Source organism: Cetorhinus maximus, chromosome 1, assembly GCF_964194155.1.
Source record: "Cetorhinus maximus chromosome 1, sCetMax3.hap1.1, whole genome shotgun sequence".
NCBI classification, from domain to species: Eukaryota; Metazoa; Chordata; class Chondrichthyes; order Lamniformes; family Cetorhinidae; genus Cetorhinus; species Cetorhinus maximus.
The window spans coordinates 148020578-148048276 of NC_135879.1; the positions used below are offsets into that span (position 1 = coordinate 148020578).

At 48.2% G+C, this 27699-nt stretch overlaps 1 protein-coding gene across 5 annotated transcripts in view; it reads right to left on the bottom strand.

Moving 5' to 3' along the window:
* Positions 1 to 27699, bottom strand: part of dlc1 (DLC1 Rho GTPase activating protein) — a 585847-nt gene that overhangs the window by 247223 nt on the left and 310925 nt on the right. For all 5 annotated transcript variants that reach the window (XM_078548306.1, XM_078548283.1, XM_078548313.1 and 2 more), the window contains one exon: positions 1553 to 1586. In XM_078548306.1, coding sequence (XP_078404432.1) covers positions 1553 to 1586 — 34 coding nt within the window. The remainder of the gene's footprint in view (positions 1 to 1552; positions 1587 to 27699) is intronic.

Consider the following 27699-nt stretch of genomic DNA (forward strand, 5'->3'; position numbering starts at 1 on the left):
AACTGAGTGAGATTTCGTGCTGGATTAGAAGGAGTGTTCTACTTTGGGCTCCAGATTGCCCAAACTCATTACAATTATGATCTGAGAGCCAGAAGTCGGATGAGAATAGGTCTGATCCTCATGCAGGTTTTAGGGATAGGATTAGAATTAAGCAGTTTGTAATGGATACCACTTCACTAAGCTCTCTATAAAAACTCCAGAAGTGAGTTAAATGGATGGAACTGCACAGGGGGAGGAAAAATTCACAATTTGTTGCTTCTTTCATGTCCTGATCTGCCTGATTTTTAAAAAATTCTTTCATGGGATGTGGGCTAGGGCAGCATTTATTGCCTATCCCTAATTGCCCTATTCAGAGGGCATTTAAGACTCATTGCTGTGGGCCTGGAGTCACATGTAGGCTAGACCTGGCAGATCTATAGGACATTAGTGAATGGGTTTTTACAGCAATCAGCAATGGTTTCGTGGTCATCATCAAACTTTTCATTCCAGATTTTTATTGAATTAAATTTCACCATCTGCCGTGGTGGGATTTGAACCCGGGTCCCTGAGAATTACACTGGGACCTCTGGAACGCTAGTCCAGTCACTGTGTCATCCATAAATGGCTTAGTACCAAGTCGTTAAAGGGGTTAACTTACTAAATTATCAGGGGAACTACAACTGGAAGCTTCAAAACACGTTGTCCTGTTATTAACAAAAATATTCGGGAAGCTGAAATATTCCCAATTCCATCATACGCAGCATTTGGAATCTGATTTTTTTAATATACTAATGAACCTTGAGTGAGCACTTTTCCCATCAGATAACCAAAGCCCAGCAATAGGAAAAACACCTCATGCATGTAAATTCTAATCATTGGGCAGTAAAGGCAAGGAGACAGTTTGTGATGAGAACAGTCAGTGTGCATGGAAATTTTCGATGAAAAGAAAGCAGAAGAACAGCAGCATAAAAAATGCAAAAATATACAGATTTTGCTATTTATACGCTAACATCCTAGCAATGTGGCATTTGTTCCTCCAAAACAAAACAACATCCTTTCCCACACAGCAATCTGGCACGGTGACTGATGAATTAAGAAAGCTCTGTCGGAATGTAAATCTTCACTAAACTCTGCACCCAAGAATATGTCTTTGACCATTAAAGATTTGCATGCGGAGAATAAAGGACCGAAAATACATTCTTTGAAGTCCAAGCTTGGAATCCTTGACCAAGTGAAAACACCCCACACATGTTAATTTGAAACCCACTTCTACAGAATTGATGAGAAATGTGCCTGCACAGCGAAGTGAGCCAACTCTATTCACACATAGACAGAATCATTTATAGCTGATAGATGTAAACTTCCCACACCTGCAGATGTAATAGGATAATGTGCACATTAAGAGGTTATAGAATAAACTAAAATGCCTGACAGAAGTTCAGTTAAATGTCATACATTCCACGAAAAAACACACAAGGCTTCAAATTTGCTACTTGTTTGAAAAGCAAAGACCGAACAGGGAAGGGTTTGAAGGAATATCACAGGTTCCGAAGTAAGATACAAATCTACTCACCAGCCTTCCCTTTTTCTGATATCACCGGCATTGCCTACAAAAATATATTAAAATAAAACAATAAATAACATTGTAAACTACTGAGAGTTGATTTTTTACAGTAAGGTAAGTTGTGTAAAGCATTGTATGTTATCTGGGTGAAATTTTCATTAATGTTGTGGAGGCTGGAGAATGAACAATGTACAGTTTGTACCCATCCAAATTAGGCAGATTTCTGTTCTGCCACAGCTTTTGATTTTGAGGTTCAGGTTCATTAAGTACACAAAGTGAGCTCTGAGTGTCAATTGACTTTGATAGGAGCATGGGACTTCCTACACAGATGAAGCAATTTAAAGATAGTTTCACTTGCGCTAGAGGGGAGTTGTAATACAACAATAACAACAACTTGTATCTTGATAGCGCCTTTAACATAGCAATAGGGACCAAGGCGCTTCACAGAGATATTATAAGACAAAATTTGACACTGGGTCACATAAGAAGATTTTAGGGCAGATGATCAAGCGTTTGGTCAAAGGGGTAGGTTTTAAGGAGCGTCTTAAAGGAGGAAAGCAAGGTAGAGAGGCAGAGAGGTTTAAGGGAGGTGTTCCAGAGCTTAGGGCCAAGGCAGCTGAAGGCACAGCCACCAATGATGGAGTGATTAAAATCAGGGATGTCCAAGAGGCCGGAATTCGAGGAGCATTAATTTCTTGGAAGGTTATAGGGCTTGACGAAACTACAGAGATAGGGAAAGGCCAGGTCATGGAGAGATTTGAAAATGAGGATCAGGATTTTAACATTGACGCATTGATTAATCGGGTGCCAGTGTAGATCAGTGAGCATTTGGTGCAAGTTAGGACACGGGCAGCAGAGATTTGGTTGATTTTGAGTATATGGAGGAGAGGATGTGGGAGGCCAGCCAGGAGTGTGTGAGAATAGTCAAGTCTGAAGGTAACAAATGCATGGATGAATATTTCAGCAACAGAAGAGCTGAAGCAAGGATGGAGACGGGTGATGTTACGGACGTAGTTTTAGTGTTGGCACCGATTTGTGGTTGAAACCTCATCCCGGGGTCAAATATGACATTGAGGCTCTGAACAGTCTGGGTCAGTTGCCACGGAGAGGGGTGGAGTTGGTAGTTAGGGAGCAGAGCTTGTTGCCGAAGACAATGACTTCAGTCAGGTCAGTATTGAATTGGGAGGAAATTTCTGCTTGTCCAGTGCTGGATGTTGGATAAGCAATTTAAAGGGGTCGAGAGAGGTGGTGGTGAGGCAGAGCTGGGTGTTGTCAATGTACATATGGAACCTGACATTGTGGTTTCCAATGATGTTGCCGAGGGGCAGCATGTAGATGTGAGGGGCCAAGGATTGATCCTTGGGGGATACCAAGTAATGATGTGGGAATAAAAAGAAAAGTTGTTGTTGGCAATTCTGTAGCTATGATTAGACAGGATATGGTTGTGTAATGGAAATGTAACTGGTTTAGCAATCCAGAGGCCCAGGCTAATATTCTGGGGATGTGGGTTCAAATCCTGCCATGGCAGCTGGTGGAATTTCAATTCAATTAATTATTCTGGAATTAAAAGCCAGTTCCAGCACTTGTTGTAAAAACCCACCTGGTACACTGCCGTCCTTACCTGGTCTGGCCTAAATGTGACTCCAGACCCACAGCAATATGGTTGACTCTAAACTGCCCTCTGAAATGGCCTAGTAAACCACTACAAAGTCAAAAAGGAATGAAACCACCCAGCATTGACCCAGGCACCTGAAATGACAATGGCACATTCAGCTCTGTTGATCCTGCAAAGTCTTCCTTACTAACGCCTGGGGGCTGGTGCCAAAATTGGGAGAGCTGTCTCACAGCCAGTCAAGCAGCTACTTGACATAGTCATAATCACGGAATTATATCTTGCAATGTCCCAGGCATCACCATCCCTGGCTATGCAGCACAGTGATACACAGTCAGGAGGGAGTTGCCCTGGGAGTCCTCAACATTGACTCCAGACCCCATGAAGTCACGTGTCATCAGGTCAAACATGGGCAAGGAAACCTCCTGCTGATTACCACGTACCGCCCTCCCTCAGCTGATGAATCAGTGCTTCTCCATGTTGGACAACAGCTGGAAGATGCACTGAAGGTGGAAAAGGCACAGAATGTGCTCTGGTGGGTGACTTCAACATCCATCACCAAGTGTGGCTTGGTAGTACCACTAAAAACCCAGCTGGATGAGTCCTAAAGGACATAGCTGCTAGACTGGGTCTGTGGTAGGTGGTGAGGGAAACAACAAAAACACACCTAACCTTGTCCTCATCAATCTACCTACTGCAGATGCATCTTTCCACGACCACCACACAGTCCTTGTGGAGATTAAATCCCACCTTCATGTTGAGGGTAGGATATCACACTGTGAGGCACTATCAATACGCTAAATGGGATAGATTTAGAACAGACCTAGCAGCTCAAACCTGGGCATCCATGAGGCTCTGTGGGCTATCAGCAGCAGCAGAATTATATGTAACCACAATTTATAACCTCATGGCCCACCATATCCCTCACTCTACAATCACCATCAAGCCGAGAGATCAACCCTGGTTCAATGAAATGCGTAGGAGAGCACCACCAGGCATACCTAAAAACAAGATGTCAACCTGGTGAAACTATAACACGGAACTACTTTCATGCCAAAAAGCAGAAGTGCATGCGATGGACAGAGCTAAGCAATCCCACAACCAATGGATCAAATCGAACCTCTGCAATCCTGCCACACCCAATGGCAGGATGGTGGACAATTAAACAACTGACAGGAGGAGGAGGCTCCACAAATATCCCCATCCTCAATGATGGAGGAGCCCAGCACATCAGCAAAAAGGAAAGGGCTGAAGCAATTGCAAAAATCTTCAGCCAGAACTCTGAGTGAATGATCCATCTTGGCCTCCTCCTGGGGTCCCCAGCATCACAGATGTCAGTCTTCAATCAATTCGATTCACTCCACGTGATATCAAGAAACAGCTGAAGGCACTGGATAGTGCAAAGGTTATGGGCCCTGACAATATCCCGGCAATAGTGCTGAAGACTTGTGCTCCAGGACTAGCCGAGCCCCTAGCCAAGCTGTTCCAGTACAGCTACAACATTGGTATTTACCTGGCAATGAGTAAAATTGCATAGATATGAGCTGACAGGAGAAATCCAACCTGATCAATTACCACACAATCAGTCTACTCTCGATCATCAGTAAAGTGGTGGAAGGGGTCATCGACAGTGCTGTCAAGCAGCATAACTCAGCAATAACCTGCTCACTGATGCTCAGTTTGGGTTCCACAAGGGTCACACAACTCCTGACCTCATTACAGCCTTGGTTCAAACTTGGACAAAAGAGCTGAATTCCAGAGGTGATATTCGAGTGACTGCCCTTGACATCAAGGCAGCATTTGACCGAGTGTAGCATCAAGGAGCCCTAGCAAAACTTAAGTCAATGGGAATCAGGGGAAAGCTCTCCATTGATTGGAGTCATACCTAGCACAAAGGAAGGTGGTTGTGGTTGTTAGAGGTCAGTCATCTCAGCTCCAGAACATCACTGCAGGAGTTCCTTAGGATAGTGTCCTCAGCCCAACCATCTTCAGCTACCCTCCATCATAAGGTCAGATGGGGATGTTTGCCGATGATTACACAATGTTCAACACCATTCACGACTTCTCAGGTGCTGAAACAGTCCATGTTCATATGCAGCAAGACCTGGATAACATTCAGGCTTGGGCTGACACGTGGCAAGTAACATTCACGCCACACAATTGCCAGGCAATGACCATCTCCAACAAGAGAGAATCTAGCCATCTCCCCCCAGCATTCAACATTCAACGCCATTACCACCGCTGAATTCCCCACTATGAACATCCTGAGTGTTATCATTGTCCAGAAACTGAATTGGACTAGCCATATAAATACTGTGGCTACAAGAGCAGGTTGGAGGCTAGGAATCCTCTGGAACCTATTTCCTGACTCGCCAAAGCCTGTCCACCATCTACAAGGCACAAGTCAGGGATGTGATGGAATACTATCCACTTGCCTGGATGAGTGCAGTTCCAACAACATTCAAGAAGCTTGTCACCGTCCAGGACAAAGTAATTCACTTGATTGGCACCCCATCCACAAACATTCACTCCGTCCACCATTGACATACAATGGCAGCAGGATGTACCATGTACAGCAACTCATTGCAGCAACTCGCCAAGGCTCCTTCGACAGCACCTTCCAAACCTACGGCCGCTACCATCTAGAAGGACATGGGTAACAGTTACATGAGAACACCACTGCCTTGAAGTTCCCCTCCAAGCCATACACCATCCTGACTTGGAAATATATCACTGTTCCTTCACTGCCGCTGGGTCAAAATCCCTTCCTAACAGCACTGTGGGTGTCCCTACACCACATGGACTGCAGCGGTTCAAGAAGGCGGCTCAGCACCACCTTCTCAAGAGCTATTAGGGATGGACAATAAATGCTGGCCCAGCCAGGTAAGCCCACATCCCAGGAAAAAATATAAATAAATAATAATGGAACAGGTGAAAGCAGTTCCATGTGGCTGGATGACACTGGAGAGGCACTGGAGGAGGATGTTGTGGTCAGCTATCTCAAAGGCTGCAGACAAGTCAAGAAGGATGCGGAGGGATAATTTGCCTTTGTCACAGTCACACATAATGTTACTTTTGACTTTGTTATTAGATATTTATAAACTGTGGTCGGGATGGAAATTTGATTGGAGAGGTTCAAACATGAGTTCTGGAAAGATGGGCATGAATTTGGGAGGCAACAACATGTTCAATGACATTGGAGAGGAAAGGGAGGTTGGAGATGTGGCGGGTGTTGACAAGCACGGAAGAATCAAGGGTTGGTTTTTGAGGGGAGGAGTGATGACAGCAGTTTTGAAGGAGACAGGGACAGAACTTAAGGAGAGAGTGCCATTAACAATGTCAGCTAACATGGGAACTCCTCTCACTTGTCGTTGGTGGTGAGGTTGGAGGTTACCTTAGAGACAGGTTTAAGAAGACAGTCTGCAGTAAAGAAGCCAGAGTAATCTCTGCATTCTGGGCTGATCCTGGAATAGTGTGCAGCTTTGACAGAAGAGAGCAGGATCAATCTTGTTTTATGTGGTCCAGCCAGGTCTGGCGATGGATAGCTAAACCAGTTGTCTCCCATATCCATTCAAATCTGTGTCCCTTGGACTTTAGGGAGTGGAGATGAGGGTCATACTGAGGGAAAAGCTGGGTTGAGAGAGAGTAACGTTTTTGATTATGACTAAGGCATCAAAGGTGCAGCTAGGGCTGTGATTTGCTAGCTGCGGTGATGTCATGGTGAATGGAGGATCAAAGTCTAGACAATTGGGAATTTATTGGGGCAATTTTAAGTGAACAGTGATGGAGCTAATTCAAGGAAAAACTGCACAATCTGAAGGTATGGCCCTGCTGCAAGAGGTGAAAACAACATCCCTGATAAATACCAACATCACCACTAAAAGGTGCATGAGGCAGATGCAGAAGTTGTTTTCAGACATCAGATTCAGGGTCCCTTAAAGTTAATCTTCTGAGTGTCGATCGCTTCTCGGCCTTTTGGCTAAGATCAAGTGTTGCAGGGGCGACACCATGGTCCTGCCAAGGCAAGGTCGGGATGGAAGGGCGATAACCAATCGCAATCCAAATCCATACCGTGGGTTACCTATCACCGTCCGAGTCACGGTGAACCACAGCGAAGGAGGATCACCTATGGATCGGGGCTTCTTCACCAGGAGGATCCTGTTGAAGGCGTGCGGCTTCCAAGCTCCGGAGATCTTCACCCTGCATGACTCCCGCAAAGGTGGTTATTTTGATGTGACGTTCAAGCGAGTGGCAGACTGCGTCCGGCTCCTGAGGGTGTTCGAGGAGAAGAGAGACCTGCCGGAGATGAAGATCCTGACGGCGGAGCCGCACTTTTCTCTGCCGTTGCAACGGGAATGTGTGGTGATGGTGCATGTGTACAACCCCTTCGTCCCTGTCGCCGACGTGGTCACCTTCCTCACCAGGTACTTCGATAAGGTGGGGAGCGGCACCGAGATTCGAGACGACTTGGGGATCTGGACAGGCAAACGCCTGTTTAAGGTCACGCTAAAGACCAATGGTAAGGGAGCCATTTTCCACCCTCCTTCCAGTTTCGCTATCGGGGGAAACCGTGGCTACCTGGTCTACGCTGGGCAACCCAAGCATTGTCGCTCATGCGGCAAGGCTGGTCATGTGGCGGCCAACTGCAGCGCCTCCCTCTGCAAGATCTGCAAACAGGAAGGGCACCAGACAAAAGACTGCAAACAGGCCAAGTGCTGCAACCTGTGTGGCGAGGCAAGTCACCTCTACAGGACCTGCCCCAAACGCTGCCGTACTTACGCACAGGCAGCCAAAGCCGACCAGGGGGAAGCAGAAGAAATGTTCCGTGTCACTCCAACCACCAAGGCCCCCAGGGAGCTCAACGGGACAAAGGAGGACACAGAGAGAGACAAGGTGGAGAAAGAGATTGAGGCAACAGAGAGCCAATCAACAGCACTACCCCCTGAACCTCCCAGTCCTCAGGACAGCGAATCAATGGAGGAGGAGGCAGCAGTGGAAAAGCAGCAGGGGGAGTGGCGGACGGTGAAGAACAAGAAAAGTAAGAGGGAGCGAAGAAGAAGCAAAGGCGTTTCCCAGAGAAGCGGCAAGAGGCGTCTCCCATCCGACACGGATGACAAGGGCAGCAGCTCTTCGGATGATGAAGTGCCAGAGCGGCACCGACAGAAGAGGCGGCAAAGCTCCAGGGCGTTGGAGGACGAGACACCCGAGCTCCAGAAAATTGGAGACAACAAGGAGACCAGCGCACCCCAACTTTGCCTGCAACCTGAGGAGGCCAGTGCACCACAGCCCCTGGAATCTGGGAGCAGTGAGGCAATCATCGCACCCCAGCTCCAGGAAGCCGGGAACAGCAACACCCCAGAGGGGGTGAGTTTTGGAGAAGCTTCTCCAGCAAAGGTCATCTCAAAACCCGCTCTCTACGTGAACCTCCAGATGCCACTGGAGCAGAACACGGCCAAGGAGATCTACCTCAGCCCATCCAAAGTGAAGGAATTTGAGCTCACTACGGGTATGAAGGAGCAGACTAAAGGTCTGGGACTCTCAGAGACAGTGGGTTTGGTAGGAGAATAAATGCTTTAAAATGGGTTTAAAGATTGTATCCATAAATGTGCGTAGCATTAAATCTACTACGCGATGTGTTGCGACCTTGGACTACCTAGCCAAGGTCAAAGCTGACCTGTTGTTTCTGCAGGAGTGTGCGATACCGCACCTCAGCTCCTACAGGCAATGGTCACGATGGTGGTCCCACGGGCCATCGATCTGGTCGGGCGGAAACGACTCTCGTTCCTCCGGCCTGGGTATTCTGCTGCGGGGAGGCAACTTCACCGTCTCCGAGGTCAAGGAGGTGGTGGGCGGGCGACTCCTCGTAGCAGACGTAATGTACAAGAACGCTCCACTCCGGTTAATTAACGTGTATGGCCCGGCACAAGGGGCTGAGCGGCTGGAGGTTTTTCAGCAGCTCCCACTGCTGCTGGCGACCTCCAGGCCGGTCATTCTGGGCGGGGACTTCAACTGCATCATCGATGCGGCTGGATGATCCGGCAGGGCCGGAAGCAGATTGGACGCTACGTCCAGATCCCTGATGGAAACAGTTAAGGATGCCAAGCTGCACGACGTCTTCAGCAACCCTGCAGACGGAGCGCAGCGTAGATACACCTGGTCGCGGCCAGACGGGTCCATTCGTTCCAGGATAGACTTCCTGTTTGTGTCCCGTGCATTCACAGTCAGATCCACCGAGGTCAAGCCGGTGTTCTTCTCTGACCACTGCCTCCTACTGGCGGACTGCCACTTGGAGAAGGACCTGAGGGTGGGCAGGGGGACCTGGAAGCTAAATGTGCAACTGCTGACCCCAGAGAACATTGAGGAGCTCAAGAGGGATTACAAAGGTTGGAGAACCGTGAAACCCCTCTTTGAGTCCCTGACACACTGGTGGGAAGCGATCAAGGGAAGCATCTAGAGGTTTTTCATCCTCAAAGGCACCCAGAAAGCTAGAAAGGAACAGAGGGAAATGTCCCGACTCCATAAAAAGATGCAGAATCTGCTCCGGCTGCAGTCGATGGGGGTCGATGTCAAGGAGGAGCTCCAAGAGGTGAAGGGCCAGCAAGCCTCGCACTTTGCCTCGGAGGCCTCCAAGATCATCTTCCGTTCCAAAGTCCGCTCCGTGGAGCAGGATGAGACGTGCTCACGTTTCTTCTTCCAAAAGGTACACAGAGAGCGCTCTGTGATCAGCAGCCTGAAGGAAGAAGACGGCTCAGTAAAGTCATCACGGTCCGACATTCTGAGGATCAGCAAATCCTTTTATGCCGGACTGTATGACGTGAAGCCCACGGACAGCACGGCCTCCCAGTCCTTCCTGTCCTCTATCACGGAGGTCTTAGACCACAGTACGCGGGAGAGCCTAGACAAACCGCTAACTCCTGATGAACTGACTAAGGCCCTTGAGTCCTTCGAGAAGAGTAAAACTCCTGGAAGCGACGGCTTGCCGGCGGAGTTGTATTCGGCTCTGTGGGACTTGATCGGCCCAGACCTGCTAGGAGTGTACGAGAGTATGCTCCTGGCCGGTAGTATGTCAGAATCCATGAGGAAAGGCATCATCACCCTCATCTACAAGCACAAGGGGGAAAGGGAGGAAATTAGAAATTGGCGACCCATTTCACTGTTGAATGTGGACTATAAGATTCTGTCCAAGGTCATCGCCAACCGGGTCAAATCCGCTCTGGAATTGGCGATTCACCCTGACCAGACCTGCTCTGTGCCAGGCAGGAAGATCTCTGACAGCCTGGCGCTGCTCAGGGATACGATTGCCTATGTACAGGACAGGGGTGTGGATACCTGCCTCATCAGCTTGGATCAGGAGAAGGCCTTTGACAGAATATCGCACACCTACATGGGGGATGTGCTCTCCAAAATGGGCTTTGGGGAGGGAATTCGAAATTGGATCCAACTGCTCTACACTAACATCAGTAGTGCAGTCTCAATCAATGGGTGGGAAACAGATAGCTTTCCGATTAAATCTGGAGTCAGGCAGGGCTGTCCTCTCTCGCCTGTCCTTTTCGTGTGTTGCATAGAACCCTTTGCCGAGTCCATCAGGAAGGATCCGGGCATAAGAGGAGTGATGATCCCAGGCAGTGGAGGCACTCAGGTAAAAGCCTCCCTGTACATGGACGACGTCGCCGTCTTCTGCTCGGATCCGCTGTCGGTGCGCAGACTGATGCACATCTGCGACCAGTTCGAACTGGCCTCGGGAGCCAAGGTAAATCATGGGAAGAGCGAGGCCATGTTCTTTGGGAACTGGGCTGACCGATCCTTTGTCCCCTTCACTGTCAGGGCTGACGGCCTGAAGGTGCTGGGGATATGGTTCGGAGGGACCGGGGCATGCGTTAGAAACTGGAAGGAGCGAGTGGCTATGGTGAAAAGGAAACTGGGCATGTGGGAGCGACGCTCCCTCTCCATTGCGGGTAAGAACCTGGTCATCAGGTGTGAGGTACTCTCGCTGTTGCTGTACGTGGCGCAGGTCTGGCCCATTCCAGACTCCTGCGCGACGGCGATCACTCGAGCCATCTTCCGCTTTGTCTGGAGGTCGAAAATGGATCGTGTCCGCAGGGACGCGATGTACAAGCCTCTAGATAAAGGGGGAAAAAACGTGCCCAACATCGCCCTCATACTGATGGCCACCTTTGTGTGCGGCTGCATCAAGCGGTGCGTAGACCCTCAGTACGCAAACACCAAGTGTCACTACGTGCTGAGGTTCTACCTGTCCCCGGTGTTGCGAAGGATGGGTCTGGCCACGCTGCCGCGGAACGCTCCAAGTAGTTGGACCGTGCCGTACCACCTGTCCCTGGTGGAAAAATTTATGCAGAAAAACACCTTTGACCACAAGTCCATCAGGCAGTGGTCAGCACGTAACGTCCTAGAGGCCCTGAGGGAAAAGGAGAGGGTGGACCCTGTGGGATGGTTCCCCGAGCAGACTGTCAAAGTCATTTGGCAGAATGCCTCATCGCCAGAACTTTCCAACAAGCACCAAGACGTAGCTTGGCTGGTGGTGAGAAAGGCCCTCCCCGTCAGATCCTTCCTACACGCCAGGAGGCTCACCCCCTCTGCACGTTGCCCTCGAGGTGGCTGTGGTGGGGAAGAGACCGTTGTTCACCTCCTTGTGGATTGTGCCTTTGCAAAGAAAGTCTGGAGAGAGATGCAGTGGTTGCTGTCGAGGTTCATCCCGAGCAGTTCTGTGACACAGGACTCTGTGCTCTACGGGCTGTTCCCAGGGACACACACCGAGACAAACATCGACTGCAGCTGGAGGATCATCAACTCGGTGAAAGACGCGCTTTGGTCTGCCCGAAACTTGTTGGTCTTCCAGCACAAAGAGTTGTCCCCGACCGATTGTTGCGGACTGGCACAATCCAAAGTCCAGGACTACGTGCTGAGGGACGCACTAAAGCTTGGGGCAGCTGCTGCAAAGGCGCAATGGGGAAGGGTCGCTGTCTAAGACCTTTCTACCACAGCGCACCGAGAGACTGGGAACTGTTTAGAGCCCCTCGGGCTGTACGGATCAAAATGAAAGGCTGTAAATGATTGTAATATTGTTTGTACTGATGCACCTGGTGATACATTTTGTAAAAGTTTAACCTGGATTGTACCCTTGTAATGTTGTTTTTGAAATGGTTTTGAATGTGATTGAAGATATTTTATGAATAAAGTATATTTTTACAAAAAAAAAATAAAAAAATCTGTTCTTATCAGTTTAAGAGTTGTCCCCGACCGATTGTTGCGGACTGGCACAATCCAAAGTCCAGGACTACGTGCTGAGGGACGCACTAAAGCTTGGGGCAGCTGCCGCAAAGGCGCAATGGGGAAGGGTCGCTGTCTAAGACCTTTCTACCACAGCGCACCGAGAGACTGGGAACTGTTTAGAGCCCCTCGGGCTGTACAGATCAAAATGAAAGGCTGTAAATGATTGTAATATTGTTTGTACTGATGCACCTGGTGATACATTTTGTAAAAGTTTAACCTGGATTGTACCCTTGTAATGTTGTTTTTGAAATGGTTTGGAATGTGATTGAAGATATTTTATGAATAAAGTATATTTTTACAAAAAAAAAGCAGTTTGAAAATGGATCGTGTTCGCAGGGACATGATGTACAAATCTCTAGATAAAGGGGGAAAAAGCGTGCCCAACATCGCCCTCATCCTTGATGGCCACCTTTGTGTGTGGCTGCATCAAGCTGTGTGTAGACCCTCGGTGCACAAATACCAAGTGTTACTATGTGCTGAGGTTCTACCTGTCCCCGGTGTTGCGAAGGATGGGTCTGGCCACGCTGCCGCGGAACACTCCAAGTAGTCGGCCCGTGCCGTACCACCTGTCCCTTGTGGAAAAATTTATGCAGAGACCACAAGTCCATCAGGCAGTGGTCAGCATGCAACGTCCTGGAGGCCCTGAGGGGAAAGGAGATGATGGATCCTGTCAGATGGTTCCTTGAGCAGATTGTCAAAGTCATTTGGCAGAATGCCTCACCGCCAGAACTTTCCAGTAGGCACCAAGATTGTAGCTTGACTGGTGGTGAGAAAGGCCCTCCCTGTCTGATCCTTCCATCACGCCAGAAGTCTCACCCCTTCTGCACGTTGCCCTCGAGATGGCTGTGGGGGGGAAGAGACCTTTGTTCACTTCCTTGTGGAATGTGCCTTTGCAAAGAAGGTCTGGAGAGAGATACAGTGGTTTTTGTCGAGATTCATCCCGAGCAGTGCTGTGATGCAGGACTCTGTGCTCTACGGGCTGTTCCCAGGAACACACACCGAGGCAAACATCAACTGCAGCTGGAGGATCATCAGCTCGGTGAAAGACACTCTTTGGTTTGCACGAAACTTGCTGGCCTTCCAGTGCAAAGAGTTGTCCCCGACTGAGCGTTACAGACTGGCACATTCCAAGGTCCAGGATTACGTGCTGAGGGACGCACTAAAGCTTGGGGCAGCCACCGCAAGGGCACAATGGGGAAAGGTCGCTGCCTAAGACCTTTCTCCCATAGTGCACCGAGGGGCTGCGAATGGTATAGACGCCTCGGGCTGTATGGCTCACATTGAATGTATGCAGTGAATACTAAATGTACCACGATTGTATTGAAGTACCTCAGGGTGCAACATGATCTATATTGATAATTTGAATACCATTGCACTGCCTGTCTGTCTGTAATGACCATGTGGAAATGTCTGTAATGTTCATTGATTGTATTGAAGCATCTCATGATCTATGTGGAAAACTATGATTGCACTTTTTGTGATGGCCATTTTGAAATGTTTTGTAATCTTCTTCCAGATATTTTATGAATAAAGTATATTTTTCCAAAAACAAAAGGAAGCATTTTGAGGTTTTTCAATTTCTGTCAGCTTAGAAGGCAGAAGGATGGGTGAAATTGGAGATTTTCCCCAAGCTGAGGGTTTATCCTTTCCAACTTAATCATTCTCACAAAGGGGGTTTAGGCTTGAGGGCCTGAATTTCTTGCTTGGCGTGTGCGCCAAGTCAGTAGGCCTGGAAGCGGACGTGAAATGCGCTTCCGCCCACGATGGGCTCCCAAACGCAATTTCACGCTGGCTGGCCAATTAACGGCCAGCTAGTGTGAAACGCGCCCTGAGAAAGCCTCAGCACTGCTGAGGGGGGCAGGAAGACAGTGAGTGCTGACAAAAGTGAGTGTGCAGCTGGGTGCTTCTAGCGAGCTCCCTGAAGGCAGACAGCTGCTGCGGAGCTGCCTCAGGGAGCTGCAGACCTGGACAGATTAAATGAGAAGGAAAAAAACGCAGCAAACTGTGTCTATGCAACACATTCAAGCACCTGACAGCAGAACTCAAAAACCATCAGCCCACAGATACCCTTTTATATTACATTTCACCCCAGACATTTTATCCTGCCCTTGGATGAGGTTTCATTAAAAACAGGCAGTTCGCCTGCCTGTTTTGCCCGTGCGGCCAGCGCGAAATCACACGGGCAACGTAAAATCATGAATAGGGTTTTTAATGGCCTTAATTGGCCCTTTAATTGTTGGCGGGCATGGCTCCGATTCCTGTGCATGCCCACTAACCTCAATATTGCTCACATGTGTGACGACGTCAGGACGTATGCCTGACATCATTTCGCGCAATTTCACTTGCTTTCAGGTCGGGCACGCGCCCGCCACAATCAATGTAAGATTCTGGCCGAGCGCATACAGCCATGTAAGCTATAATGTGTTCCTGTTCTGTTTCTGTAGTAATTTTTTCCACAGCCCATTAAGAACCAACAACACTCATCATTGCTGAGGGCTCCTTGCTCGCTTTACTGTTGCAAGATATGCCCACATTGGAAAATTTAGTTAGCCAGCATGAGGAGGTCACACTGGATGAGATTACAAGAATGATTGAGGGAAATAAGTGTGTATGGTATTGTAGGAGCAGAAATCTGCCAGTAAGGGGACCAACTCACAAACTTCCTTGACAATAGGGCCCAAGATTTTGTATGCACGGGGTCTGTGTATAAAGGAGTTTGGTATCTAGAATGCTCTGGGGTCCTTTTATACTGTATTTAACATTGTACAAAGACTGGCGATGACTGTCTACAAAGCCAGTAAATACATCTGTACCATTCTGCTCAATCACTTATTGGAGCTGCAGTCAACCTTGAAAACTCATAAATATGCTTGCCTTGGTGAACTAACTACACTGACTGATATTGTAAGAGTCCCCTGTGTTAGCTGGAAGAGAGTTAGAGGCATAAACTTCAAGGTCACTTTGACCATGACTGCAGTTTGGTCCTTGTGGTTGTCTGCATGTCAGATTGCTGTACAACTTACTCACTGCCTCGGTGCACTTCAGCCTGTGAAAGCAATTCCCTTCAGACATTCCCAGGTAGGTGTGCATGGGTCCATAAACACAGCAGGCAGTAGTAGGTCTGCCTGTGGTTCAAGCACGCCTGCCCGGCAATCCTCCTTTCATTCTTGTTTTACATCTCCAATAAACTCAAGCAATCATTGCAATGCCCATTTTACCAACATTTGGTGTAGGAACCAAGGGCGGGTTCATCCCTTGCACTAAATGCCGGAGCGTGGGAAAAGGCATGTCCGCATTGGGTTTTCGTGCCATATCGCCCCATTTCCGATGTATCCTGCTTCATTAACAATGCATTCATGGGAAACGCGCCAGATCACTGGTGGGCAGGCTGGGATTTGCCCTCTACACCTTGACCTTAGCTCTTCCTCACTCTGGTGTCATATTTAAAGCGCACCAGAGCGCAACCTTCTTCATGTCTACAGACCAGGACCGCTCCAGGCAACAGATGACCCCAGAAACAAAGAAGGCGCCAGCCCCTAAATTTAGTGACGCCTCTCTGGGGCTCCTGCTGGAAGCAGTGGAAGGCTGCTGTGATGTCCTCTACCCCCGCTCTGGCCACAGGATGTCCACCTGACTCATCGATCTGCCTGGGAGGCGGTGACAGGGGTAGTCAGTGCCACCAGAGCACAGGGGAGGTCAGCCATCCAGTGCAGGAAAAGGATGAATGCTCTCATCTGTTCCGCCAGGGTAATCAATCACCTCATCACTCTCAACTCACACACTCCCAAATCCATCACACATCCACTGGGATCTCACATCTCAAGGGACAACACCACTAACTCTCACACACACCCTCACATCTACATCAGACTCATATCCTCTGTAGCTCACGTCCTCATCCTGTCCATGGCTCCGCTCACCACACAAACATTCCATGCAGTGCCATGTGTCCTGCTCACATTCTCTCCATCTGTTTTCATGCAGGAGAAGATGGCTCAGAACAAGAGGGGGAAGTCACAAACCTGGGATGGAGTGGCCCACGTTTGGCCTCTTCACTCACTTAGAGGAGTGCACTGACTGCTGAGGACTTGGGCCATGCCTGCAGTGACGGTGAGGTCGGCGGCGAACACCCATGTGAGGATCCTACACCATATCATCGCTCTCTCAACGCAACTGTAAGTGGTGTGTCTCGTGCGTTTGACTCTGCTGCCATGCACTAATTATCTCTACTTTGGCCAAGCAACCGACACCCTCAGCTAACCAATCCCTCAGCTCCATCCAGGTCCTCACCTCCAGCCAAGAGGACACCTCCTCCATTGAAGAGCTGGGAATAAGCAGTTTGGAAGAGCTGTCACAGCGCTTACCCACACCCTCCACCAGTGCAGAGACACACATCTTGGTGGGACCTAGATCTAGAGCAGGCCCGGTTTCACAATCTTGTGGTCATCACACAGACAAGTGTCCGCAGGGGGAGGAGGCAGGTTCAGCTGAGCTCCCCGACACTCAGAGGACTGCTGGGGAAGAGGCATCTGTGAAGTCCAGGTCAGATGATGAGCCTCTGGGTTCAGCCTTCCAACTCATCGTGGGGAGTCAGCAGAAGGCAGGGGAACAATACGCAGAGCTGACGGAAGCCCACAACGGAGTGGCATGCGAGTCAGAGGAGTGTGTTCGACTGCTCTCTGATGAAGTGGTGCCCACATGTGCACGTATGGAAGTGCAGATGCGCGCAGACCTGCACTCCATCACGGTAGCCATAAGTGAGTTCCTGCAGTGGCAATGCGAGAGGGAAACGGGCACCTCAACATCCCTCCAGGTCTCCTCCCCCTCAAAGCAGTCAGGCCAGGGATCTTGGGCACCTGAAGGGAGGGGGAGCAGCAGCTGGACACCCCTGGATCATCCACTCAGGAATCTCAGAGGCTGTCCGTTCCCTCTGCATCCCCTTTGCCTGTGACACCATCAACCTTGTCCTCTGTCACCACAGAGGGAGCAGCTGGGCCACAGAAGGACATCCAAAGTAAGCCAGGGCCCCCAAGACCTCGGCTCTCCAGAGACGCAGACCGAAGTCACCAGAGGCAACATGGCCAACCATTGCACAGGCTGTCTCCACCCCTGCTGCATATGTCAGGGCAGCACCTAGAAGGAGGAAGAAGTGTGTGCGTGGCAGGGCCTTTCAGAGCCTTGTGCCAGCACTCTCCCACACAGGTAGATCCTTCCTCCTTCACACTTATCTCACTGTCCCGAGCATTTTCAGTGCTGCCTGCTGGGGTTCACTTTCAATTGTCTATCTGAGCTGAGCTGCATCTCCTCCCACCCACCAATCACACTCCCATGCTGCACCTGTGCCTGTCCAACAGGAGGCTCCGCCCACTTTCGATTTCGAAAACCATGGCATTTGTCAGATTTCTGATCATCTCCCATGTCGTTTTTCAACCCCCAGTCATCCATGTCTTTTCCCCCATCGCTATCGAACCCCCTTACATCGACTTCCACCTCCCCATGTCACCTACCAACCCGAACCCTTTTCTTTCCAGGATGTCCAAATCCCTACCTTCCCTACCTTCCACAGAATCTCACCCCCACTCAGCATTGACCTCCCCTACCTCCTCCTTCCTACCCCAGGGTCCATGTCTGCCTCCAAGTCCCCACCAACCACCCCCACCATCCCTTCTAGTGCTACTGTCACACCCACATCCTCCCACTCTTCTGGCTCCCTCTGCCCCTCTCATACTCACCATTCCCTCTTATCACACCCACCCTCAGTTCATTCTCCAGGAGGCAGACGTTGACTCCACAGGTCCCTCAGATGTTCAACTGGACAATCCCCCCCATACTTCCTCCTAGACACCTTCCTCCCCCTGGATCCCTACACCCCCCCACCACCCCCCCCCCCCCACCCCCCACTGCCCGAACTCCTTCCCCTCCCCAGTTCCTTCCTTCCCCCGGACTTCTTCCCCCCTCTGAACTCCTTCCCCTGACCGAACTCCTTCCCTTACACCTTCCTCCCCACATGCCGCATTCTCCCCGTTACACCCTCCTCCCCCGTACTCCCTCTACCCTCTGCCAACCTCAGCCACCCGACACCTTCGTCCCTGCCTCCCAACCTCAACCCCGCCCCCGTCGCCTTCATAACCCCCCACCCAAACTCATTCACCCGACACCTTTGTTGCCACCCTTCCCAACCTCACGCCCCATGGTACACCTTCCTCTCCCAGTCAAACCTACACCTTCCCCTCCCACCTCCTCCCCCACCGCCCCGGTATACTCACAGCTGGACCTCCCTCTCCACCCCCTTGCTGATCATCTGTAATGGCCCATGGCCAAGACCCGTGATGTTCTGAAGCAGACCCGAGACATCAACAGAGACTTCCCACCTTCCTTGAGCTATTTCATGGTAGAGCCATGTGCATGAGAATCTATCCAGCATGTGATGCGCGTGTTCCTCCAGGCTCTGGGAGCTGTAGGGCTCCAGCATCTTCACCTCGGCTCACGATGTGAGCAAGGCCCTAACATTAAGTCCCGACTTCTGCACGTCACAGTTGCCCAGGCGTGTTCTGGGCTGGTGCATTTTCCTGCTGGTGTGAAGGTGGAGGACGATTCCAGTCAGACTTTGCTTTGCATCCCATTAGCGGGATGCAAAGTGGATTCACACTGACCTCCAGGAGGATTGGCGTTCCGCATTGGCAGACACCATTGGATGATCCCGCTGTGCTTTCACACCGGCGTGAAACCGATTTTTTGCCTTCTTGCCATATTGCTCCCCCCACCCATCATGATGCCCGACGCCAACGGCAAAAGTACTTCAGCTTCCCTTTCAGAACACACTTCTTTGACCAGACCTGAACAACACTGAGATGCAACTATTTAAGGCTGAGCTATGTGCACAAAGAATGAAATTGTGTGCCTGACAGTTTTATTAACACACAAATCTGATCATCCTTCTGTAAAGTTACAGTCTGTTAGATTGCTTTGTAAATAGGGTCGTATTTTACTTTCATTAATAAAGTTTTAAAACCTTCTTTAAGACTTTGAAGCAACAGTTATTTGTTGAAGCCAAATTGTCCTTGTTAAACAGCGGTGAGGGATCATCTTTGACTTCAACTCCAATCGCCTGTGAACGCAGCTGAAACTGAGCAAAACTGGTATTGGAAAGTACCAATGGAAGTGCTGCGGCTGAGATGTGACCTCCTTGGTTGTATATGTCAGAAATTGACAAACAGGCCAAAGTTTTATTGAGGGCCTGCTTCCGGCTCTACAAATATAAACATTAAAACATTTTTAGGCTGAATGAGCGGCCTCCAGTTGCCCTTTAAGGGCCATCAGTTAAACAACTCAATGTCTGGTACAAATGGATGGAACACACATGGTATCAGACCCTAATTTTCACATTTAAGCAGCCTCCCACCAGAAACAGAGAGATGCCTGTCTTCAGTAGTGTCCCACGAAGCTGATGGCGGGTGTCGCACCTGGGGTCACCTCAGGTTAGAGGGTCCGAGAGAGTCAGACAGAAATCTAACGAAGTAAACCCATGCACCCACTGGAACTTTAAGCCTGAATGTCTTATGGTGGCTGTTGTCCAACAGCAGGAGGCCCTGAGGTTGATGGCCTGGCTTAGATGCACCTTTTTTGCCCCGATTCCTGGTGAAAACCTCTGTTAGATCTCTTTGTGATAAGGGTCAAATGGACTGTGGCAATGTTATGTTCCATATCCAGTCCCTGGCACCAAGAGGGAGGAGTAATATTGAGATTTTATTGTATATAAAAACAGATCTAATAGTAATAAAATTATCTTTAATTATTTTCGTTAGTTCAGTGTTGTGTATAGCTTCAGCTTTATAACCGTTTCAGAGGGCAGAATTTTGTCCTTGGTGGGGGTGCCAGCCTGTCATCGGCACCACACTGCAATTGCATGCTGGCGGGCCAATTAAGGCCTGCCTAGCATGAAATGTGAGCGGCAGCAGTGAGCACTGCCTGAGCAGGGTGGGGGGCGGGTAGGAGTGCGAGCAGGCCGAGCGTGAGCTTCGCGCATGCGCACGAGTGAGTGCTTCATAATCTCCCTGAGGCACAGAACTATAAAAATGTAATGAAACATATCCCCTCATGTGACTCTGTCACATGAGCAGGGGCATGTTATTAATTAAATTTTAAAACTTTTATTTTATTATTATTTGCTTTTGGAGATCTCATCCCACCCGTGGATGAGGTTTCCAATAAAATGCAAAGGGCACTAGGCCTTTTCTCCTGCCCACCAACTGCTAGGTTGGACGGGCAGTGAAAAAATTAATTTAATTGATTATTTAGTGGCTTTAACAGCCCTTTGAATTGTCAGTGGGCGCGCACTGGAGTCAGCAGTGCGCCCGCTGGCCGAACTATCGTGCGACTGCGCGTTGATGCCCGCACGGTTGGCCGACGTCAACGTGTGTCATTTCATGCTCGCCAAGCGAAAATTTCTGCCCATAGTTATGAATTTTCTTTAGTCAAAATCTACTGTATTTGTTTATCTACATGAAAATAAACAAATTAGAATGAGCAACACACTGAATAGAAGCTATAGATAACGTCCACACTTGCACCAGCAGTTTCTCTTTTACCTTCCTGCTTCTCTCAAGATGCTGCCTTATACTGAGATAGCATTTCATTCTCTGGAACCTCATGCAAATAACCATTGTTTCATAGTTCAGGAAGGCTGAGTTTGCTGCCATTTACAGTTGTACTGTTTCATTCCCTGACATCATTTCGACACCACAGTGAACTTAATCGCACGTGTCAATATAGCTACAAAATGTTTCTCTTAGAAATGTGTCAGCAAATCTTGTGTAGAAGATAATTTGAACCATCATATCTGCAACATCCCTAGGACACTTGAATTAAGAAGCCTTGGTATTTTCAATCTGGTTTTGAATGACTTTGTCAGCTGATTTCTGCTGAAAATGTAATGAAGGGCACTTGGGTGATTCTCTCATTCGGATGTCATATCCTAACCTCAGTTCAGTATCCTGACGATAAGACGAATTCCGATACTATTTCTATCCCAAATTAAAAATTTAATGATGAATTACACACAGCAAAAATAAGTTTTTATTCAGTACTGCAGGGCAGAATCAGCTCTGCAATTAAGCTTGCAGTTCGTGGTTAAATAAATCAAAGCCATACACTGGGGTGCAGCAGCATTGGTTTTCTGCGCATGCGTATAAATGTATCGGCACACATCTATGTGGCCATCTTGCATTGGCAGGAGACACAGTGGTTCAGAAAATGACTTTTAGCAGCGTACAGCCAATGAACGAATAAAGAAATGGCTGGTTGTGGTCGACATGAAATGAGAAACATTCAAAAACTGGATTGAGTGTGGAGAAGAACCACAAGGCTGATCTTCAGTGTCAGGAAAGGAAAGAGCAATGTGGGCTTGCTAGCTTGGAAGAATTTTGCTGCATCACAGAGTCACAGACTGATTACAGCTCAGATGGAGGCCATTCGGCCTGTCATATCAGTACTGTCTCTCTGAAGGCGCAATTCACTTAGCGTCGCCCTGTTGTCTCCCTCCCGTAGACCTTCACATGTTTCCTTTCCAGAAAATAATCCAATTCCCTTTTGAATGTCTCGATTGAACCTGCCTCCACTACACTCTCAGGCAGTGCATTCCAGCTGTATGAAAAAGTATCCACTCATGTCTCCATTGCTTCTTTTGTCAATTACTTTAAATCTGTACCCCCTTGGCTCACAATTCTTCCACCAATGTGAAGAGCTTTTCTCCACCTACTCTGCCCTTGATTCTGAATACCTTTATCAAAGCTCTAAAATCTATCAAGTTGTCTGACATGTAATCTTAAAGAAGCATAATTGACTGTTAAGGGCATAGAGAATGTTAATCTGGAATATTATTTCGAATTAATCTGCAGGAGTGAAACTAGGGAAAGAGCTAGGTTCAAACTAGCAAAAGATAATTGAAGGCAAAAACCCGAGAATCATTTAAAAAACAATTAGATACTCTTGTGGGAGAAGGGACTGTAGGATCTCATGGGATGGATGAATTAAGATGGACTGAATGGCCTTCCTCATCTGTACGTACTTTGAGATCTTGTAATTATTTATTTCTGTAGCCAAGCTGCTGGTAGTTCAATAGGATGGGCAATACTTTTACATTCCCTCAGGTCCCCAGCATGATAGTCTGATACCAGTTTAAAAAGCTAACCCTCTGGTATCAAAGGAAATGCCTAGTCACATGCTGCAATGTTCTTTTGATCTCCCTGCATTACTTCAGGCTACAAAAGATCAACATGAAGGCAAAATGTCCCGCCTGGTGTCCATGCTCCACATGTGTTTAATTTGGATTTCACAGGTCTAAGGTTTGCAGTACTGGCAATGTTATGGGCCCAGACTGTAGAGTAAGCTAGTTTCATTACCTTTTAAAAAAATAGCACTGGGGGCTGGAGTTTCCTAGTGTACCATTTGTAGTGGAGAGTGTCTTCCTGGAGTAGTTCTCTAGTGCTGACTCCCTTCCCTGCTGTTTAACTAGTCCAGTGGTTTCTACAGAAATGGAAATATTGCATGTTTTTGCATTGCGTAGTAATTTTAAGGTTGCTGTTTGAAATTATTGTTGTTCATGTGGTCCCTTCATAACAGCTGGGAAAGCCCTTGTAGGCCGGTGATGGTAAAACAGTTTTGTTACATAGGGACAGAAATAGACCATTCATTCCCTCGAGCCTGCTCCATAATTTCATTAGCTCATGGCTACTCTTTGCCTTCATAACTCCATTTACCTCCCTTCTCTCCATAGCCCTTGATAACAAAAATTTATCGGTTTTATTCATGAAAATTTCAATTGACCCAGCATCCACAGCTTTGGGGAACGAGTTCAATACTGCCCTGGTTGTGAAGAATACTTCCTCATTTCACTCCTAACTGCCCTAGCTCTAATGTTAAGATATCAGGGATGAAATTGGCCTTGAGCAGTGGCATTAAATGGTTAACAGTGAATCAGCTGTCCATTTACACCCTTCCCGATGTTATTTTCTATTTAAGGCCAGTTTCACCACCTCTTTGCTCTGAATTTTCCTCACAGGAGGAAACATTTTCTCTGCATCTACCCTATTGAATCACTTTATAGCTACACATCAATCTTCTAAACTGAAGGGAATAGGACCTAAGTTTATGCAACTCGTTCTCATAATTTAACCCTTTAAGACTTGGCATTATTTTGGCATTCCCCTCCAAAGCCAATATGTGCTTCCTGTATGTAAGTGGATGGAAGAGCTTTAGCCACTGTCAGTTCAGTTAAGTGAAAGCCATGTTTTTGAGTGCTTAGAGGTAGGAGTGAAAACACCTACTTTGTATTGTTCCACACACCAATGTATTTACGTTATGTTCTGAAGAAGGGTCATTAACCTAAAACGTTAACTCTGTTTCTCTCTCTCTATTGATACTGAGCATTTTCTGTTTTTATTTCAGATTTCCAGCATCTGGAGGATTTTGCTTTTGTTCATTATTTATGCTCATATTTTACTTCTCCTGTCAAATTTTGAAAGTAAATGCCCAATAATAAATTGGCCCTGCCATAGGTAGTTGTGCCTTCAGCTGCCAAGTTCCTAAACTCTGGAATTCCTTCCCTGAACATCTCTGCTATTCTACTTCTCTTCCCTCCTTTTAGATGCTATTTAAAACCTATCTCTTTGCCCAGCATTTGGTCATCTGCTCTAATATCCCCTTATGTGACTTTCTGTAAAATTTTGTTTTATAATTCTCCTGTGATGCCCCTTGGGATGTTTTATTACATTAAAGGTGCTACATAAGTGCAAGTTGTTATTGTTGTTGCTCAGATGCTAGTCTCCCATGATGCAAACTAAAGAAGCACCCAATGTGAAAGGTACTTGCAAATGGAAAATAAAACATTTATGAAATGCTCTAACCAAAAGATTTGCTACCAAGCCATCAGTACCAAAAAGCAATTATTCTTTTTTGTTGCAGAGAATTGACAAACAGTGGACTGTGTCAGCCCGAGTTGTCCAAATGGAAACAAATAGGAGGCATTCGGAAGACTCAATTAAGTGAGATTAACACAGCATGGAACATATCAACTGGATTGCACAAAATACTTTGGAGATTTTACGTCCCAAAACATTTCTGTAAAATTAGAGTGAAGAGAAGGTGACTGCAGCTGAGACAAAGGCCTGCTTTTTCATATTAATGAAGTTGTCTATCTGATTTGATGCTTACACTCTGTGGCTCCAAGACACATGAACAGACGGATTTATCTCTCAGCAATCTATGATGAACACAACTTTAGCTGTTTACCAGATAAAAGAAGAGCATGATTTCTTTTTAAAAAAGGGCTATAGAAAAGGAATGCCACTTAACAACTGTTAATCATCAGTCAAGGTACCTTAATTAGGCTCCTTCAAAATTAGGGATAGTCTTTGTGTTCCAAGATAAATGGCACAGAAAGAATGAGTAATCGGAGTTACATTTTGAGTAACAACAGAGAGAGAAAAAGGATTAATCTCTCTCTGTCGTGTGTGATCACAACACTGATAAGAGCAGCGTCTCACTCTTAATCTGTCTGGCTACAGCCCATCGCCTGAATTGCATTGAATATAAATTGATGTTTATCAATGGCCATTCCAAAACTTGCACTAAATCTAAACATGTCTGTAAACTGCATAAAAGAAAAATACTGTGGATACCAAAAATCTGAAATAAAAATAGAAAATACCGGGGCTGAATTTTCCGTTCGGCTTGCAGGGGAGCACCCAACCTGTCGGCGTTGCAAAGTCGTGCGATATTTCATTCGGCAGGCCTGCGCCGGAGTCGGCTGCTCGCCTGCCAATAATTGATAGGCCTATTAAGGCCATTAACCAGGTAATTAACCTGAATTCCACGATGCCCGACCAGCCTTACGGTTGGCGGGCAAGCGAAAAGGCTAAGCGGCCTTTACGTTTTTAGGAAACCTCACCCACGAGTGGGATGAGGATTTCTAAAGCTTTAACAAATTAAATAAAAACTTTTCTGAAATGCAGACATGTCCCATCTCATGTGACACAGCACACGCTTGAAAGAGCGCTGGACCCAACTCTCCCTCCTCCCCCTGCCCACACAGCGCTCAGTACTACCTCTCGCGTATTACGCTGGGCGGGCCTTAATTGGCTCGTCCACGTAAAATGGCAATGCGGAGCCGATCGCAGGCGGCGATCAGGTTCCCGGCCGCCTCCGCCCTCTTCCACCGAGCCCACCCGACGACTGGAAAATCCTGGCCCTGAAAAAATTCAGCAGGTCTGGCAGCATCTGTGAAGAGAGAAACAGAGTTAATGTTTCGAGTCTGTACGGTTCTGAAGAAGAGTCATACAGGCTTGAAATGTTAACTCTGTTTCTCTCTCCAGACATGCTGCCAAACCTGCTGAGTTTTTCCAGCATTTTCTGTATTTATTTCTGTAAACTGTATGTTGGTGGGATCTAAATCAATAGTGCCACAAAGTTGTAGAGATAAGAATGGCGTATAACATGATGCACTGATTTGAGATGTGGCAAAGGTTAATTATTTCTTGAATAAACTGGCAACCACTTTTATTTCTAAGTATAGTTATTAATTTTATCTTGCTTTTTCACCTTTATAGATGTTGAGCTGTTTTTAAAAAAAATTCTGTAGATGTATGGGCTTCAGCATCCCTGCATACATTTGTTTAAGGTAAAGCTCATATGGATTTCAATAACTCGGGCCTGAAACTTGCAGTGTAAACTCTACGCTTTGGGGTATGCAATGATCCCTTTTTCCAGTCAAAGACTTGCATAAAGGATAACAATTTATCAGGCTTTGGTCCTATGCAGATGCTCCAGGTGGTCGCCTTAAACAGCCCATTGCATATATACATTACAGGCTTAAGGGCATTGAGAACATTTTAAAAAAATTTAACCCCAAAATTCAGAGATGACCAACTATCCCGCATTTTAATTTCCTTATTCAGACTGTTTGTCCCATGTGCCTTGTGGGATGCCTTTTGTCCTGTCTTTTTAAGTTACCCTGTGGGAGACTGATCCTGGGAGTCTCCTGGGTGATTCCAGCGGGACTGCAGGTGAAGGAGTCAGCCAGCAAAGAGATGATAATGTTGTGACCCAACAAGACAAATTCTAAGGGCAGAATTTTCTGGATGGCAGGGGGGTGGAATGGGAGCGGGTACGGGCGGGCGTGGACCCAATCGCCGCTCACAATCGGGTCCGCGCTGCCATTTTACGCGGGCAGGCCAATTAAGGCCCACCCACCATACTTCACGACTCCCGTGCATAGCGGGAGTGGGCGGGCGGCGGCGGGTGCGCTCAGCCTGCCGGGCCCAATGGCGACCCGGCGGCCTGTATAAAGGAAGGCCCTGGCAGCCTCGGAAAGGCTGCTCACAATGGCTGGGCGAAGGGCTCTGCAGAGGGGCAATGGAGGTTATGCAAAACCGGAGGTTAGGCCATCGGGGCTGGCCAGGCCGGAGGGTAGGGCGGGAGGCCAGTATGTCCCTCATTTTTCTGATGACTGCCTTGCTGCCCTTGAGGAGGTGGCAGTATGGTGGGAGGTGCTGGTTCCCCAGGATGGGAGGAGGACACCCCCCCACATGATGAAACATGCCTGGGAGGAGGTGGCGGAGGTGGTGAGCTCCCACGATGTGGTGCGGAGCACCTGGATCCAGTGTCGCAAGCGCTTCAACGACTTGTTGCGCTTTGGCAGGGGGAGTACCATGTTGGCATTGGTCACTTAACCCAGCAGGTCGGCTTACCCCACTGCTGCCAGCACCCCCCCCCAGCCCCCAAGTCTGAGTGTAGTGACTACATTGAATCATTGACGGCATGCGTCCTTTGCTGGGCCAGCAGATATTGCCCATGCTGAGGTCAGCCTGAGAGGTGAAGAGATGGGTTCTGTGCCCACAGCATGTGTTACACTGAGTCCCACATGACTGTTTTGGGGGCAACCTGGAGGAGCTGTACCTAGGTGCTGTGCTTGAACTGCAGAACGTGCCCAAGTCAGGGTGATGACATGCTGGGAGGGTGGCGTGGCAACGAGCCATCTGCTGCCCTCTGTGCTCCACATGCATGCACCTCCTTGTTATGGAAGGATATACTGTGTGGTGCCTAATGTGATGTAGGCAGCATGTGGCCAAGGTAGGTGGGGGGGGGGTGGCGGGTGGGGAACAGGCCGAGCATCTTTGTCTGAGTGCTCGGCAGCAGTGGGGTGAAGATGCACTGGAGCCCTGCAGTGTCCCACTCTGGTTAGGGTGGGCCGTCCGCA